This window comes from Haliotis rufescens, unplaced genomic scaffold, assembly GCF_023055435.1.
Source record: "Haliotis rufescens isolate VD_foot unplaced genomic scaffold, xgHalRufe1.0.p SCAF_141, whole genome shotgun sequence".
NCBI classification, from domain to species: Eukaryota; Metazoa; Mollusca; class Gastropoda; order Lepetellida; family Haliotidae; genus Haliotis; species Haliotis rufescens.
In genome coordinates this window covers 211,320-228,725 of record NW_025963826.1, presented here as the reverse complement: position 1 = coordinate 228,725, position 17,406 = coordinate 211,320, and the positions used below count along the sequence as shown (strand labels likewise).

General features: G+C 41.5%; 1 protein-coding gene across 1 annotated transcript; it reads left to right on the top strand.

Annotated features, from left to right (window-relative positions):
• Positions 1-1,511: 1,511 nt before the first annotated feature.
• On the top strand, positions 1,512-16,417 carry LOC125379629 (chymotrypsin-like serine proteinase). Its single transcript, XM_048395779.1, has 6 exons — positions 1,512-1,610; positions 7,400-7,580; positions 9,049-9,142; positions 10,365-10,521; positions 15,463-15,599; positions 16,207-16,417. Exons 1-6 carry the CDS (start codon positions 1,553-1,555, stop codon positions 16,330-16,332), a joined length of 753 nt encoding a protein of 250 aa, XP_048251736.1. The 5' UTR covers positions 1,512-1,552; the 3' UTR covers positions 16,333-16,417.
• The last annotated feature ends 989 nt before the right edge of the window (positions 16,418-17,406 follow it).

The following is a 17,406-nucleotide window of genomic DNA, read 5'->3' as shown; positions in this document are numbered from 1 at the left end:
CTTTCTATGTTATCTGACCGAGCGAAAGCTCGGTCAGATACCACAGAAAGTCCACTCGTTTAGTAAAAATGGTATCTAACGAGAATGAGTGTAGTATTCTCTATGAACCAGCAAGTCTAGATTGTTTTGTTACATTGCAAGGGTCAAGGTCGTCAAGGATATCTACCGGAGTTGGGCGTCGCACACAGCTTGCACATTGATGGCGTGGAATCCTTTTCTGCACACATATACTGCTTCATCTAATGCTGGTCGTTGAATAGGTATCAAAGTACAATCTATGCAGCCAACAACTTTCGGAAAACCACAGATGTGGAAGAAATCCTCCGCTAGTTTAGCGTGTTTGTCGGGCCTTGGAAACCAGATCAAGTCATACGACTTTACAATTGCATCTGTCGTCTTTTCCAACACGCGACAAACACTTGATTTGGCAGTACCATGTATATCTCCTAATTCGCTTAGGAATCCCCCTTTTGAAAAGTATTTAAGTGTTACTAACACCTGAACATGGACAGGTAAGGCACACGAACGTTTGGTCGGCCGAGAGATCTCCGAGCTGACCCGATCAACCAGCTGTAGGATGGTATGCCGAGGAAAGCGATACCTGGCAATCAGTTCTGTGTCGGTCAAAGTGTCCAACACTTGAGTCCTATCCCAGAATATTCGCTCTCGCCTAATGTTTCTCCTGTTCAAAATTTATTTGATTCTCAATATCGTGTTGCCATATCAGACGCTGACTGAGGATGTCGTAAGCTAGTTACAAGTGCCCCATACCTTTCGTAGGTTAGGAGGTTGTTTACGGTGGGTTTTATAGTTAGGAGGTCTTTGTGAAATGGCACAACTATTTAAGAGGTGCTTTACGGCGTGGTTTAGGAGGTCGTAGCGCTAAGAGGCTTTCGTGAAACCACAGACTATCCAGTGAAGCGATGGCGTGCATCAACCAAGTCAGCGTGTCGAACCACCCGATCCCGTTAGTCGTCTCTTACGACAAGCGACCCGTGAAGATTCCGGGGTAGAATAGGTCTTCAGCAACCTATGCTTGCCGTAAAAGGTGACTATGCTTGCCGTAAAAGGTGACTATGCTTGTCGTCAAAGGCGACTTAAGGGATCGGGTGGACAGGCTCGCTGACTTGGTTGATACATGTCATCGATCCCAATTGCGTGGATCGATGCTCATGATATTAATCACTGGATTGTCTGATCCAGACTCGATTATTTACAGACCGCTGTCATATAGCTGGAATATTGCTGAGTGCGGCGTTAAACAACAAACCAAAGCTTACGACAAACAAAGTCGCATGTTGTAAGCTGGATCTTTACTGGTAGACTATCTTCTATTAACAGCAATGTGTGAGGTGACAGGTGGCATGTCCATTTAGCACCCTGCTGTCACGAGTTGATTAAGAGTTTTAAATTTGGGGAAAATGACAATCTTATACGTTATTATGAATACCCAATCACATTACTACACCGTGTTGGATATTTCCTTAAATAGCAGATCTCCCAGACGTTCGCTATCGGGGAATATTTCCAGTAAGACCAGGTTTCAACTATCATGACCAGGACGGGAGGGATGACGAATGTCTACATCGCTGCGATCATGTGCTTGTCAGGTAGGCTTTATTACAATTACAATTTACGTGAAGATCCGGGTCAGCAACCCAAGCTTATCTATAGTTTTATTTCGTTTGTTGTTTAACGCCGCACTCAGCAATACTCCAGCTTATTACGGCGGTCTGTAAATAATCGAGTCTGGACCAGACAGTCGCCTTTTCTCTTCCCGGGTCTTCATGGGTTGCTTACCGTAAAGGGCGAGCATGCTTTTCGTAAGACGTGGCTAGCGGGATCGGGTGGTCATGCCTACTAACTCGGTTGATGCATGTCATCGTATCCCAATTCGGTAGATCGATGCTCATGAAGTCAATCTGTTGTAAGTCTGGTCCAGACTTGATGATTTACACTTTACAGACCGTCGTCATATATGGTGTGTTTGTTGGTTGTTTAACGCTGCACTATAATTCCAATATTCCAGCTATATGACGGCGGTCTGTAAATAATCGAGTCTAGGCCAGACAAAGTAGTGATTGACATCATGAGCATCGATCCACGTATTTGGGATACGATGACATGCATCAACCAAGTCAGCGAGCCTGACCACCCGATCCCGATTGTCTGGTCCAGACTCGATTATTTACAGACCGCCGTCATATAGGTTGAATATTGCTGAGTGCGGCGTTAAACAACAAAAGAAATTTAAAAAAATTAAAACATATGAAGACAGGCACCGAGTCTGACCACGGAAGCTTGTACTGCCGGATAAAGCATTTCATACGAATTTACTGTGAGTTATTTGTTGATCATATTTCATATCTCAGAGCATATACCCCCTGTCACCTAAGGACAGTAAAATGACAGGTCCGTGAAGATTCTGGGGTAGACTAGGTGTTCAGCAACCCATGCTTGCCGTAAAAGGTGACTATGCTTGTCGTAAAAGGCGACTAACGGGATCGGATGATCAGGCTCGCTGACTTGGTTGATGCATGTCATCGATCCCTATTGTATGGATGGATCCTCGTGATATTAATCACTGGATTGTCTGCTCCAGACTCTATTTACAGCTGTAATCTTGTGAACGAACAAACGAATCCCAATTGCGTGGATCGATGCTCATATTGTTAATGACTGGATTTTCTGGTCAACCAACTAACTTAAAAAGCAGCTGTCAGCAGCTAGAATATTGCTGAGTGCGGGGTTAAACAACAAACCAACCAACCAGTAAAATGACAAGACTATTTCACACACACACACACACACACACACACACACACACACACACACACACACACACATATAAAACTAGCGAGTGAGTATAATTTTACGCCGCTTTCAGCAATATTTCAGGTACATGTTTGTGTCGGCGGAGGACACCAGAAATGGGCTTCACACATTGTACATGTAGGGACGCTTTAACCACGATGCTGTCCAACAACCCCTTAAAGCTAGCGGGGCTGTGGGGTAGCCTAACCCTTACCCGAAAACCCGGGTTCGATTCCCCACATGAGTGAGTGAGTTAATGCTTTACGTCACATCTTCAATATTTCAGCCATATCGTGACGAGAAGTTATACGGTATTCATACATGTATTTAAACCGAATAAAAACCTGTCATCGATGGACAGTAAAATTACTTGAATATCACAGATTTAATATTTAAAAGTAGCAAACAACAATAAAAAGATATCACTAAATAGTCATGAAACATTACAATGTAAAAAAGGGCTATAGATCGCCAGCATCTGAAGGCAGATCACCATACTAGGGTCCATGGGGACTTTTGCTAATTGCATGGATCCCTAGCCGGATTTACATCATCCCCTGTTGGCGATTATTGACAAATTAAGCTAAAATTTAGAGGAACATATAAACTACGATTAAAAACGTGGCAGAAATAAACATACTTTGAAGGACGTGGTCTGACATACCCTCTCAGGGGGACAATAATTTTACACTACTTTAACACCCTTAGAGGATATAGATAGCCACTAACAATCTCAGTTACTGATTAATTCTACCAACTGTAAAAGTGAATTTATATATTTACAAAACATAGCAATCAAAATTTATGAATTAATTCAATTTCTTTAACAAAAACACGAATTAAATGAGTTCTTACCCGTGTAAAAACTAAAAAGGTCCTTCATAGCTGAAACTTTGAAATATGTATCCCTTGTGATGGAAATATCAGTACAGTCAAGCAGGACATGCTTGACCGTGATTCTTTCCTCACAAGGGATGCAGAATGGAGGATCCTCACATTTTAATATATATTCATGAGTATAGCGAGAATGGACAATACGACATCGTCTTAAAATGACCTCTTCAAATCTCGACTGACAACCCAAGTAGGTATTACATGTAATGTATTTATACCCACTTCTTCTGCAGGGGCGGTCGGGTAGCCTAGTGGTTAAAGCGTTCGCTCGTCACGCCGAACACCCGGGTTCGATTCCCGACATGGGTACAGTGTGTGAAGCCCATTTCTGGTGTGATATTGCTGGAATATTGCTAAAAGCGGCGTAAAACCATACTCAATCACAATCAACTGCATTAGATCTCTGATGAAACATCTAATGACAGGTTTATAATCACTGTATGGTATAAGAAGTGGTGTCACAGATTTGTTGTGTGCTACTTTTGCAGCAGCATCAGTATGTTGTATTACCAACAATTCCAACATGTAACCAGCTGTAACCAGCAAAAGACGATGTCATATTGGCCAGATGCAAGGTTATTATGTAGTTCTATGATGTCGAGAAAAATTGGATGCTGACACGAAGTATTTTTAATTGCCTGAAGACAGGATAAACAGTCTGAAAAAATTATGAATTCCTTTTGTTTAGATTGTTTATCTATATATTCTAAAGCAGTTAATATTGCCTTTGATTCAGCTGTAAAAATTTAAGAGTCATCTTGTAATCTATAGCTAGTTGATACAGTTCTGGATCCAATGATGGTGGCGCTGGCAACAGCATCACCATCCTTGGATCCATCAGTAAAAATAGATTTATAGGTATCATATTTACACCTTAACTGATTGTATTCTTGTTGATATTGTAGTTGATTAGAGTTAGATTTCTTCAGTTAAGGTAAGGTAAGGTCCACCTGTGGCTTTACCACCTGCCATAGAGGAGAAGGAAGCAGGCGGAAAAGAGATATATTTTCCAGTTTTATAGTGAGTGAGTGAGTGAGTTACACTTTACATCGCATCGGCAATATTTCAGCCATATAGCGATGGCAACAAGGTATTAGATATAAAATATCGGTCGACAAAGGACAGTAAAATAGTAAGGTATATCACAGTTTTTATTAAAACAAACCAGAGTGTGAGTTTTAAAAATCATATAGCTATACACAGCATTAAGTCTTATCAATTAAAACATGGCTATAGACCACTAATAACCAAAGCTAGACCACCTAACTGGGGATCAAGGGGACTTACAGTGCTTTTGCTTCCTGCATGATTCCCAGCAGGATTTATACCATCACTTTGGTCACGAGTGGTTGTACGAAATATTAACCAATATTAAAAATCAAAACACAATCAAGGAATTAAAACACTAGTTGATATTAATTACTTCAATATAGTAGACTCATGTGTCACTGTCAGGGGGACAATAATTTTACACTACTTTAACCCCCTGAGTGGCACTGCCTTCATACATCTCAGTTGACAATAATATCCAACTATTCTAAAACAATTCAAAATTTAATAAATAATAGTATTTCTTTTAAAAAACCGAGAATTAAATGAGCACTGATATTATAAAGAATATCCTTTAAAGATGTTGAATGATAAAAGTTATCATTTATGAGAGAAAAATCAACACAGTCAATCAAGTAAAACATGCTTGACTGTGATTCTCTCATCGCAAGGGAAAGAGAATGGAGAATCCTCACCTTTTAAAAGATACTCATGGCTATATCGACTGTGTCCAATACGACATCGTTGCAAAACAACTTCGTCATGTCTCGAATGGCAACCCAAGTAGGTATACCCTATTGTTGGTTTTATGGCATAAAGTTTGCTTATACCTACTTGGGTGGTCCACTTCTTTTGCATTAGATCTTTGATGTAGCACCTAATTATTGGCTTGTAATCACTGTATGGTAAAAGAAGTGGTGTTACTGATTTGTTGAGTGCTGCCTTTGCAGCAGTATCAGCCATAGTGTTACCAGCAATTCCAACATGACTGGGCAACAAGCAAAAGACGATGTCGTATTCGGCAGTGGCGAGAACATTATTCAATTCTAAAATATTCAGAATCAACGGATGATCTGAAGTACAATTATGTGTTGCTTGAAGGCATGACAAGGAATCAGAAAAGATGATGAACTGTTGAGATGATTGGTTTTGAATGTAGTCCAATGCTATAAGAATAGCATTGGCCTCAGCTGTAAAAAATCTAGAAGACACCCTTTTAGATCCAATGACAGTGGCACTTGAAACTCTGCCACCATCCTTGGAGCCATCGGTAAAAATAGAGCGATGGGTATCATATTTTGACCGCAATTGGGCATATTCTTGTTGACAGACCGACTGGTTTGTGTCAGCTTTTTTGAGGGTAGTTAGTGCTAGGTCTACCTCCGGTTTGACCAGTTGCCAAGGAGTTGTAGACAGTAACCTGTGTTTTATACCAGCAGCCGAAATTAAAGATTTTATTCTTATTCCGAGAGGTGAAATAAGAGAGGACTTCTTACTATACAGATCCTCATAAAGAGGATTAAACACAAAGTTGCACGCGGTGTTAGACGGATTAGAATTTAATTTTGTGATATACAGTAAAATACGGTTATAACAAACTCAAGGGACCACTTATTTTAGTTCGTTATAACCGTAGTTCGTTATAAGCATATATACAGCATATATACAACAAATGGCCGGGACTAAAAAATAAGTTTGTTATATCAGTCAGTTCGTTAGAAGCGTGTTCGTTATAACCGTAGTTTACTGTACTGCAAAGTTAGTTTCGTTCGGCGTACAGGTAGTTAAAGTGGCGGCTCATCGGCCTCAACGTACAGTTGGTTGGTTTGTTGTTTTACGCCGCAATCCAGTGATTAATATCATGAACATCGATCAACGCAATTGGGATCGATGACCAGCAGCAACCAAGTCAGCGAGCCTGACCACCCGACCCCGTTAGTCGCCTCTTACGACAAGCATGGGTTGCTGAAGACCTATTCTACCCCGGATCATCACGGGTAGATGAAAATTAACAATAGTTAACTGTAATGGTTGATTTGCGTGTAACTGTAACTGACTATATTGAATGTGTCTCATAAGATCACGTACTGGTTTATCCGAATGTACAGGTCGCCGTATTGTGTTTATAGTCTAGTGTAGTCTAGTGGTTAAAGCATTCGCTTGTCACGCTGAAAACCCGGGTTCGATTCCCGACGTGGGTACATTGTGTGAAGCCAATTTCTGGTGTCTCCAATATTGCTGGAATATTGATAAAAACGGCGTAAAACCATACTCACTCACTCACTCACTGCACCGAGTTGATATTTCTGCGGACCCGTGAAGATTCCGGGGTAGAACAGGTCTTCAGCAACCCATGCTTGCCGTAAAAGGCGACTATGCTTCTCGTAAAAGTCGACTAACGGGATCGGGTGGTCAGGCTCGCTGACTTGGTTGATACACGTCATCGATCCCAATTGCGTGGATCGATGCTCATGATATCAATCACTGGATTGTCTGGTCCAGACTCGATTATTTACAGACCGCCGTCATATAGCTGGAATACTGCTGAGTGCGACGTTAAACAATAAACCAACCAACCAACATTTCTGCAATTTACGACTGCGGATTCTGAATACAGTGATAATGAAATCTATCATTTCAGCCGTATCTCAAGCTTCTCCTCAGAAACGATTTGGTGGCGGGACAGACGTCAGCACGAATGACTTTCCGTGGATGGGGAGTCTGCAAACTAATGAAACTGGGACATGGACCCATATTTGTGGACTCATATCTGGGGGAGGAGGAATGTCGGCCGCATCTGCATATCACTGTTTTAATACCAGGTACATGTATATTCTGATGTGATAGGGGCAGTCGGGCAGCCTAGTGGTTGAAGCGTTCCCTCGTCACGCCGATGACCCGGGTTCGATTCCCGACATGGGTACAATGTGTGAAGCCCATTTCTGGTTTCCCCCGCCGTGATATTGCTGGAATATTGCTAAAAGCGGCGTAAAACCATACTCACTCACCCTAATGTGATTTGTAAGTGCATTGCACGCTGTTTCTACTTGCAGATGAATTTGAGACTATGGACGACTGCCTGTGCGTTTACGGATTTGAGATTGTATTGTACATGTGAAGTTGTAAGATATTCTTTTGATTCTGAGGCGGACCATGTCCTTGCAACTCTACACGTTGCTATTTAACGTAGCAAAACAAGGGGGCACCTGTGGCCCAGTCGTCTGTGCAGAGTTGCATCCCCTGGGCACGCCAGAAACCTATGATTGTGGGTTCGAATCCCGGTTCGCCCCGATAATGTTTCTAGGTTTGTCAGCACCATCCCCATGCTCGTGGGTTTCACCGAAGTAGTAAACGTCTGAGACCTGCATCACTTCGGGCTTTCCTCCCACATTAAGTTGACACGCCGCGATATAACTGGAATACTAAGCGGCGTTAAACCCAACTCACTCACTCACTGACAATAGCAAAACAAACCAGCTGTTTATGGTGATCAGTCCATCTGTTGTAGTGGTGATTATTTATTTGTTGTTTAACGCCGCACTCAGCAATATTCCAGCTACATGACGGTGGTCTGTAAATAATCGAGTCTGGACCAGGCAATCCGATGACTAATATCATGAGCATCGATCCACGTAATTGGGATCGATGACATACATCAACCAAGTGTGACCACCCGATCCTGTTAGTCGCCTCTGACGACAAGCATATTGTCTTTTACTGGTCTCAAATCCGTATGAGTAAGAAATGAAAGAAAGTACCGTCCCGTGAAGATTCGGGGGAGAATAGCTCTTCAGCAACCCATGCTTGTCGTAAAAGGTAATATACTTGGTTGATGCATGTCATCGTATACTAAATGCATAGAATGATGATCATGAAAGCTGTATTGCCTCACTTTTGACCCGTGAAGATCCGGGATAGAATAGGTCTTCAGCAACCCATGCCTGCCGTCAAAGGCGACTATGCTTGTCGTAGGAGGCGACAAACGGGATCGGGGGGTCAAGCTCGCTGTCTTTGTTGATGCATGTCATCGATCCCAAGTTATGCTTGTCGTAAGAGGCGACTAACGGGATCGGGTGGTCAGGCTCGCTGACTTGGTTGATGCATGTCATCGATCCCAATTGCCTGGATCGATGCTCATGATGTCAATCACTGGATTATCTGGTCCTAACTTGATAATTTACAGACCGCCGTCACATAGCTGGAATACTGCATAGCTCGGCGTTAAACAACAAACAATCAGAAGAAAGTACCAATCCTGAACTATTAGTGAAGTGAAGAATTACATTTCAGCTTCCCCCTAGAGGACTACAGAATGGTGTTTGATACCAACGACCTATCGGATTTATCTCAAGCAACGATTTCTAATATCACGAGTGTCATTCTGGTAAGTTGACTTTTTACTGTAGCCACTTGGGATGTTTTATCGTTTTATGTTTTTCGTAGTTTAACATCACCCTGGAGAAATCTCATATCTTCAGGTTTTCACTACACTATACATCTTGACCATTATTTGACTACTGCACTTTGATAATGTTCCCAAATTCCCTCAAAACACATTTACTATTTACGCATAATTTGGTTTGGTTTGGTTTGTTGTTTAACGCCGCACTCAGCCATATTCCAGCCATATGACGGCAGTCTCTAAATAATCGAGTCTGGCCCAGGCAATCCAGTGATTGATATCATGAGCATCGATCCACGCAATTGTGATCGATGACATGGATCAACCAAGTCAGCGAGCCTGACCACCCGATCCCGTTAGTCGCCTTTTACGACAAGCTTAGTCATCTTTTACCGCAAGCATGGGTTGCTGAAGACATCGGTATGTTGCAAATGGGAGTGATGCAGGAGCACGTTGCCAGGATCATGGGCTGGTTCAAGTGCATCATCGCCAGACTTGTTACACGTCACAGGCAAACTGGCAGTACTGCAGACAAGCACAGGAAGACCGGTATTTACGGGTGCTTCACCTAATTCCAGATTCCTTACTATGACGTCAGCCTTGGACATCCAGTCAGCAGAAGGACCGTTGACGGGATTGGGTGGTCAGGCTCGCTGACTTGGTTGATGCATGTCACCAATCCCAATTGTATGGATGGATTCTCATGATATAAATCACTGGATTGTCTGCTCCAGACTCTATTTACAGCTGTAATCTTGCGAACGAACGAACGAATCCCAATTGCGTGGATCGATGTTCATATTGTCAATGACTGGATTTTCTGGTCAACCAACTAACTATAAAAGCAGCTGTCAAAAAACATTTAAGACACATGGATGTCTATGGAGAATTCTACCCAGTGTTTGGTTAAATGCGTGTCATCGTACTTCGACGACGGTACCGCCGTGAAGATTCCGGGGTAGAATAGGTCTTCAGCAACCCATGCTTGCCGTAAAAGGTGACTAACGGGATCGGGTGGTCAGGCTCACTGACTTGGTCGATGCATGTCATCAATCCCAATTGCGTGGATCGATGCTCATGATGTCAATCACTAGATTGTCGGGTCCAGACTCGATAATTTACAGACCGCCGTCATATAGCTGGAATATTGCTGAGTGCGGCGTTAAACAACAAACAAACAAACAAAATCAACATGATTTTCTAGACTGCTTCATTCACAACTAATGGTCCTGGATACAGCTACGATAACATTGAGTACAGATCAACAACCCCTGTTACTGATGTCTCTGATCCCCAAATTGGGACTGCATTGGACCAAGCTGGATTAGAGTGTGAAATTCTTGGATGGGGAAAGTTAACAGGTAAGGCTTTTTTTTGGAACATGTTGAATATTTTTCCGCAAGGACCTGAAGCTCTCGCAAACTGAAAATCTTGATGTAGAAATAAAGAATGTAAGTGATGTAAGTCACAAACTGCTGACGACGTCCTCAAATACGCTCAGAAGCTTCAAAAGTCTGGATTCTTTAGGCTAAGAGCAGGTGAAAAAGGTCTAAGCCAAACAAACAAAACCAATAATTTTGAAAGGGTTTTTAAATTTATTTCTCAACATCACTGAGTGAGTTGACGTTTTACATCGCATCGGCAATAATGCAGCCATATGGCGATGAAAACAAGTTCATTATTAATAAATACCTGCCGATAAAGGACAGTGAAACACTAAGTCATGTATCACAGCTTAGGTGTATAACAAACCCAATCACTATTAAAATAAAGAATATTTCAGTAATTTAGGTAGTAGAAAAAACCACAACCCTATATACCACCGGCATCCAAAGCTAGACCACCTAACTGGGGATCACGGGACTCGAAGTCATTCAGCATTATCTCCCTGCTTTTCAATACGCGACTATGCTTGTCCAGCAACCCATGCTTGTCGTAAAAGGTGACTATGCTTGTCGTGAAAGGCGACTAGCGGGATCGGGTGGTCAGGCTCGCTGACTTGGTTGATGCATGTCATCGTTTCCAATTGCGTGGATCGATTTTCATGATGTCAATCACTGGATTGTCTAGTCCAGACTCGATTATTTACAGACCGCCGTCATTAAGTTGGTAAATTGCTGAGTAAAACAACAAACCAACCAACCAACCAGCATAGAATTAAGATTGAATGATTTTGTAACACAATGTATTCCATCTAAAACTGTCACTATTCGACCAAATGACAAACCATGGTTTGATACACATTTAAGAAAGGAGTGTAGGATACGTAATAGGTTACGAAAGAAATCAAAAAGAAGTAATAAGGAGACAGATATTATAGCATACAAAAAACAACGCAATAAAGTCAACAACATGAAAAGTTATGCGAAAGAAAAGTTCTATTCTAACATCGATGAATTTCTTTCGGAACTATATATAGTAAATAAACAATCATATTGGAAATTACTAAGATATGTCGTCAAAAACTCTGGGACATCTACGAGCATCCCCCCGTTGAGGAAACAAGATACCGATGACTGTCCCACTATATTTTCAGATTTAGAAAAATCAGAGAGATTAAATGAATATTTCCAATCCATATCTACCCTAACAGAAGAACGGGAAGAATTACCAGATTTCAATCAACGCACTAAGAGTATTTTTGACAAATTAACTGTCTCAGAAAAGGAAATATCTGACGTTATAAAATGTCTTCAAATTAACAAGGCATCTGGTCCGGACAGAATAAGTAACAACCTATTAAAGAAAACAGTAAACAGCATTAGTATTGTTTTATGTATGTTATTCAATCATTCATTGGCTTTAAATGCATATCCAACAGAATGGAAAAGAGCGCATGTCATGCCATTGTATAAGAAAGGAGATCATTCAGTTGTGACAAATTACAGACCAATATCACTCATTAGTTGTATTGGTAAAGTATTTGAAAGAGTTGTATTTAAGCATCTTTATAACTACTTTCATGACAATAAATTGTTATATAAATACCAGTCGGGCTTTCAAAAAGGCCATTCCACTGTCCATCAATTAATTGAATTGTATAATCAAATTTGTATATCTTTACATAATAGAGAAAAATATTGCATGGTTTTTTGCGATGTGTCAAAAGCATTTGATCGTGTCTGGCATAGAGGGCTTATGTACAAATTAGAAATGTATGGTATAAAAGGGAATTTACTTGAATGGCTGTCCAGTTACATAAGCAATCGTACTCAATCAGTGTTTGTAAGCGGGGCTCTATCCAAGCCAAGGATTTTGAAGGCTGGCGTTCCACAGGGGTCGGTGTTAGGTCCCTTTTTATTCATTGTGTTTGTTAACGACATTGCTGATGAATTAGATTGCATAACAAGACTCTTTGCTGACGATACAGCACTCGGCTTTTCTTCACCAGACAATCAACTTGTTGAATCAACTCTAAATTTAAATCTGAGCAAGCTGTGTAACTGGGCAAAACGCTGGTTAATTAAATACAACCCAGATAAAACAGAAGCGGTTATATTTTCCTTAAAAGATGAATCAGACGTCATTACCTTGTACTTTGATGAATGTAAAGTTAAGAATGTTCAAAATCATAAACATTTGGGTATAACGTTTGCATCAAACGGAAAATGGTCCTGTCACGTAGATAACATAATTAAGTCAATATCAAAAATGATAAATTCAATGAGAAAATTAAAATTCATATTGAACAGAAATACACTAAATAAAGTATATACAAACTTCATAAGACCCCATTTCGAATATGCGTGTGAAGTGTGGGATGGGTGTAATATAGAATTATCAACTCAGTTAGAAAATCTCCAACTAGAAGCTGCCAGAGTAGTTACTGGGCTCCCAAAGTATACTTCGCACACACATCTGTATTATGAAACAGGATGGGAAACGTTAATAGAACGAAGAAGGAAACGCAAGCTATGTTTGTTCTACAAAATACAAAGTAATATTGCCCCAACTTACCTTAAAGACATTGTACCAACCACTGTAGGTTCAAATATATCATATAATTTAAGAAATTCAGACAATATTGGGATTCCATATACTAGATTAAAACACTCAACGTGTTCTTTTATTCCATCAACTGTAAGGTTATGGAACACTATTCCTGCAGCAGGTAGAAATTGTACATCTACATCCCAATTCAAGACATACATACAAAAAGAGCAAGTCATTGCACCTCCATATTTTTCCTATGGTGTTAGAAAGTTGAATATTTATCATACTCGATTAAGATACATGAAAAGCCAGTTAAATTATGATTTATACAGAATAGAGGTAAAATGTGATCCAATATGTCAATGTGGTGATCCATGTGAAAACGCATATCATTATTTATTAAAGTGTCCATTGTACGTCCACCAAAGAAAAACTATGTTAATAATAATTCGGGACATTTTACAGAACGCCGTGAACAAAAATGCTAAATTAGATTTAAATTTGATGTTAAACGGAAATGAATGTTTGTCCATTATCGAAAATCAACACATCTTTAAAGCAGTGCAAATGTTTATAAGTCATACAAAGAGATTTGGGTAACACTTTAATGTACATATACTAGTCTCTCTCGTTTGTACATTTCTTGTTATCTTTACACTCATCTTCTTTTCTGTTTTTCTTGTATATGATTTACTGTACAAGCTTTGTAAATACCATGGAGAGGGAGTCCTAAGTTGGATAACTTGTTCCCAATCCATTTCAATCTGAATAAAATATGTTTAAATCATAGAATTAAGTTCGTTCACCCACCCGTCTGTCTGAAGTCAGGGTCAAATGTGCGTTGACCAACAGGAACAGTGTTCCCGACTCCACTGCGCTCAAGATCCAGAATCGCTTCCTCGACTGGCTCGGAGCCAACGGTAAACCGGATGCCCAATGTTGTCGCCTTTAACGGCAAGCAATGATGTGCTGGGGACACATTCTACCAAGGAGACCCGTGAAGATTCTGGTTAGAATAGGTCTTCAGCAACCCATGCTTGTCGTTAAAGGCGAATCCTTGTCATAAGAGGCTACTATGACTTCGTTGAGACCCGTGAAGATCCGGGATAGAATAGGTCTTCAGCAACTTATGCTTGCCGTGAAAGGCGAATATGCTTGTCGAAAGAGGCGACTAACGGGATCGGGTGGTCAGGCTCGCTGACTTGGTTGATGCATGTCATAGATCCCAATTGCGTGGATCGATTTTCATGATGTCAATCACTGGATTGTCTGGCCCAGGCTCGATTATTTAGAGACCGCCGTCATATAGCTGGAATATTGCTGAGTGCGGCGTTAAACGACAAACCAACAAACCAACGTGGCCAAAGCGATGGCATAAATCCTGCTGGGAATCATGCAAGAGTGAGTTGGGTTAACGTCGCTTTTAACAGTATTCCAGTTGTATCGCGGAGTGTCAGCTTAATGTGGGAGGAAAGCCCGAAGTGATGCAGGTCTCAGACATTCACCACTTCGGTGAAACCCACGAGCACGGGTATGGTGCTGATAAACCTAGAAACATAATCGGGGCGAACCCGGGATTCGAACCCACAGTCATAGGTTTCGGGCGTGCCGAAGGGACGCAACTCTGCACAGCGAATCGCGGCGCCTTAGACGACTGGGCCACCCGTGCCCCCGAATCATGCAGGAATCAAAAGCACTGTAAGTCCCCATGATCCCTAGTTAGCTGGTCTAGCGTTGGTTGCCAGTGGTCTATAGCCAGGATTTACTTTCTAATAACTAATAGACTGAAAACTTCTGTTTTAATATTGCTCGGGTAAATTTTATGTCTACACTGTGATAATTACCTCACTGTTTTACTGTCCTTTGTCGACAGGAATTTCATAAAAATAAACATGTTCTCATCGCGATATGGCTGCAATATTGCCAGTGCAATGTAAAATCATAACTCGCTCATCGTTTCACAATTGTCTGGATCTATGCCCACGATGCGGTTGTAAAACTGGCATATTTTAAACAATGTGCAAACAATTTGAAACAAAATACAGTCAGTCAGTCATTGGATTGGTTGGTTTGTTGTTGAACGCCGCACTCAGCAATTTTCTAGCTATATGACGGCGGTCTGTAAATAATAGTCAGGACCAGACAATCCAGTGATTGATATCATTAACATTCACGCAATTGGGATCGTTGACATGCATCAACCAAGTCAGCGAGCCTGACCACCCGATCCCGTTAGTCACCTTTTACTACAAGCATAGTCGCCTTTCCCGGCAAGCATGGGTGGCTGAAGACCTATTCTACCCCGGGCCTTCACGTGTCCAGTCATTGGATAACTATGTGTGAAAAAGTATTGGTCATTTTTTCTTCAGATGGTACTTTTCCCAGTCTCCTCCAGAAAAGAAATGTTACGCTGATCAGTAATGCTGAGTGCCAGTCCCGTGTGTCCTCCTTGGGTGCCACCATCTTGTCAGTAGACACGTGTGTTGATGGAAACGTCATCTCAGAGGTATCTATATTTAAGTATTTTACAAAATGTAATTTGTCTATTATGTTATGGGGGCACGGGTGGCCCAGTCGTCTAAGGCGCCGCGATTCGCTGTGCAGAGTTGCTGTGCCTTGGACACGCCAGAAACCTATGATTGTAGGTTCGAATCTCGGTTCGACCCGATTATTTTTCTAGGTTTGTCAGCACCATACCCGTGCTCGTGGGTTTCACCGAAGTGATAAACGTCTGAGACCTGCATCACTTCGGGCTTTCCTCCCACATTAAGCTGACATGCCGCGATATTACTGGAATATTGTTAAAAGCGGCGTTAAACCCAACTCACTCACTATTATGTTTGCTTTGGACCAAAGGTCTTATAAAACTTTACATATAGCCTTCCAGCATTGTATCTAACGCTGACTTGGTCGATACATGTCCTCAATCCCAATTGCGTGGATCGATGCGCATGATGTCAATCACTGGATTGTCTGGTCCAGACTCGATTATTTACAGATCGCCGTCATATAGCTGGAATATTGCTGAGTGCGGCTATACTGATTGAATTGACAGGTAGTAATGTTGGATTACATGGAGAAACTGTGTATTTTTTTTATGTTTGCTTCTGCAGGGCGATGATGGTAGTCCGCTCATATGCAACGGAATAGTCGTTGGGGTTGCATCTTGGTCTGTAGATGGCAGCTGTGGTAAAAGCGTCAGCGTCTTCATAGCTTCCGGAAATTTTTTTGTGGGATAATTATGTCAACCCACGCTAATAAAGATGCACCAGTAAAATTGTCAATTTGCTGAAGGCAATGAATACGAACATAAACCTACTTTCACCTCAACTAAATTGTTTGTTGTTTGTACTAAATTGTTTGTTGTTTGTTGCTACACTCACCGTGGGACGCGGAATAAAATTTAGGATTAGAATTATTTAATCTAAATATAATTATATTATAACTGTTTCGGCTGAAATACTGCCGACGTGACTTTAAAATTCACTCACTCACTCACCCCAAGTTTCGTTAAAAATGTTGAACGATTTTCAACTAACTGACCGGAAATGAACCCAACCCTCGGTTGATTTGTTTGTTTGTTGTTTTACACCGCACTCAGCAATATTCCAGCTATGTGACGGCGGTCTCTAAATAATCGAATCTGGACCAGACAATCCAGTGATTGACATCCTGCATCAATTCGGGTTTTCCTCCCACATTAAGCTGACCCGCCGTGATGTAACTGGACTACTGTTAAAAGCGGCGTTAAACCCAACTCACTCACTCACTCTTGCCTCTGGAAGATGGCGAGATACCTTATGAACCCCCAAATGACCCACCTTACAAATACATCCTTTTTTAATTTAACGCTTCATTCTGGCGCTGTCTAAGCGAACATCCTATTTTATGGGTGCTTGTCTTAAAGACGATGTTGATGGTATTAAAATATGCATTAGTCTATTAAGGAAGACAATTATGATCAAAGCGGGATAGGCAATTAACACAATCATGTCCTCTTCCGCTTGACCTGGTCGCGAAGTCGTGACAGAACGCTTCGTCGGCTGTCATGGCACATTGCAACCTGGTCGTGCCGCCACGTGGGGATTCTAGATCAGAATGGGCTTCCTGTCACCCGTGCTTTCTCCCGAGCGACAAACGGTTTACCCACGAATGTCTGCTTAAGACAGATCAGGACGATCCTCCTAAGTGTAACCGTGAAGATCCGGGGTAGAATAGGTCTTCAGCAACCCATGCTTGCCGTTACAGGCGACTATGCTTGTCGTAAGAGGAAACTAACGGGATCGGGTGGTCAGGCTCGCTGACTTGGTTGA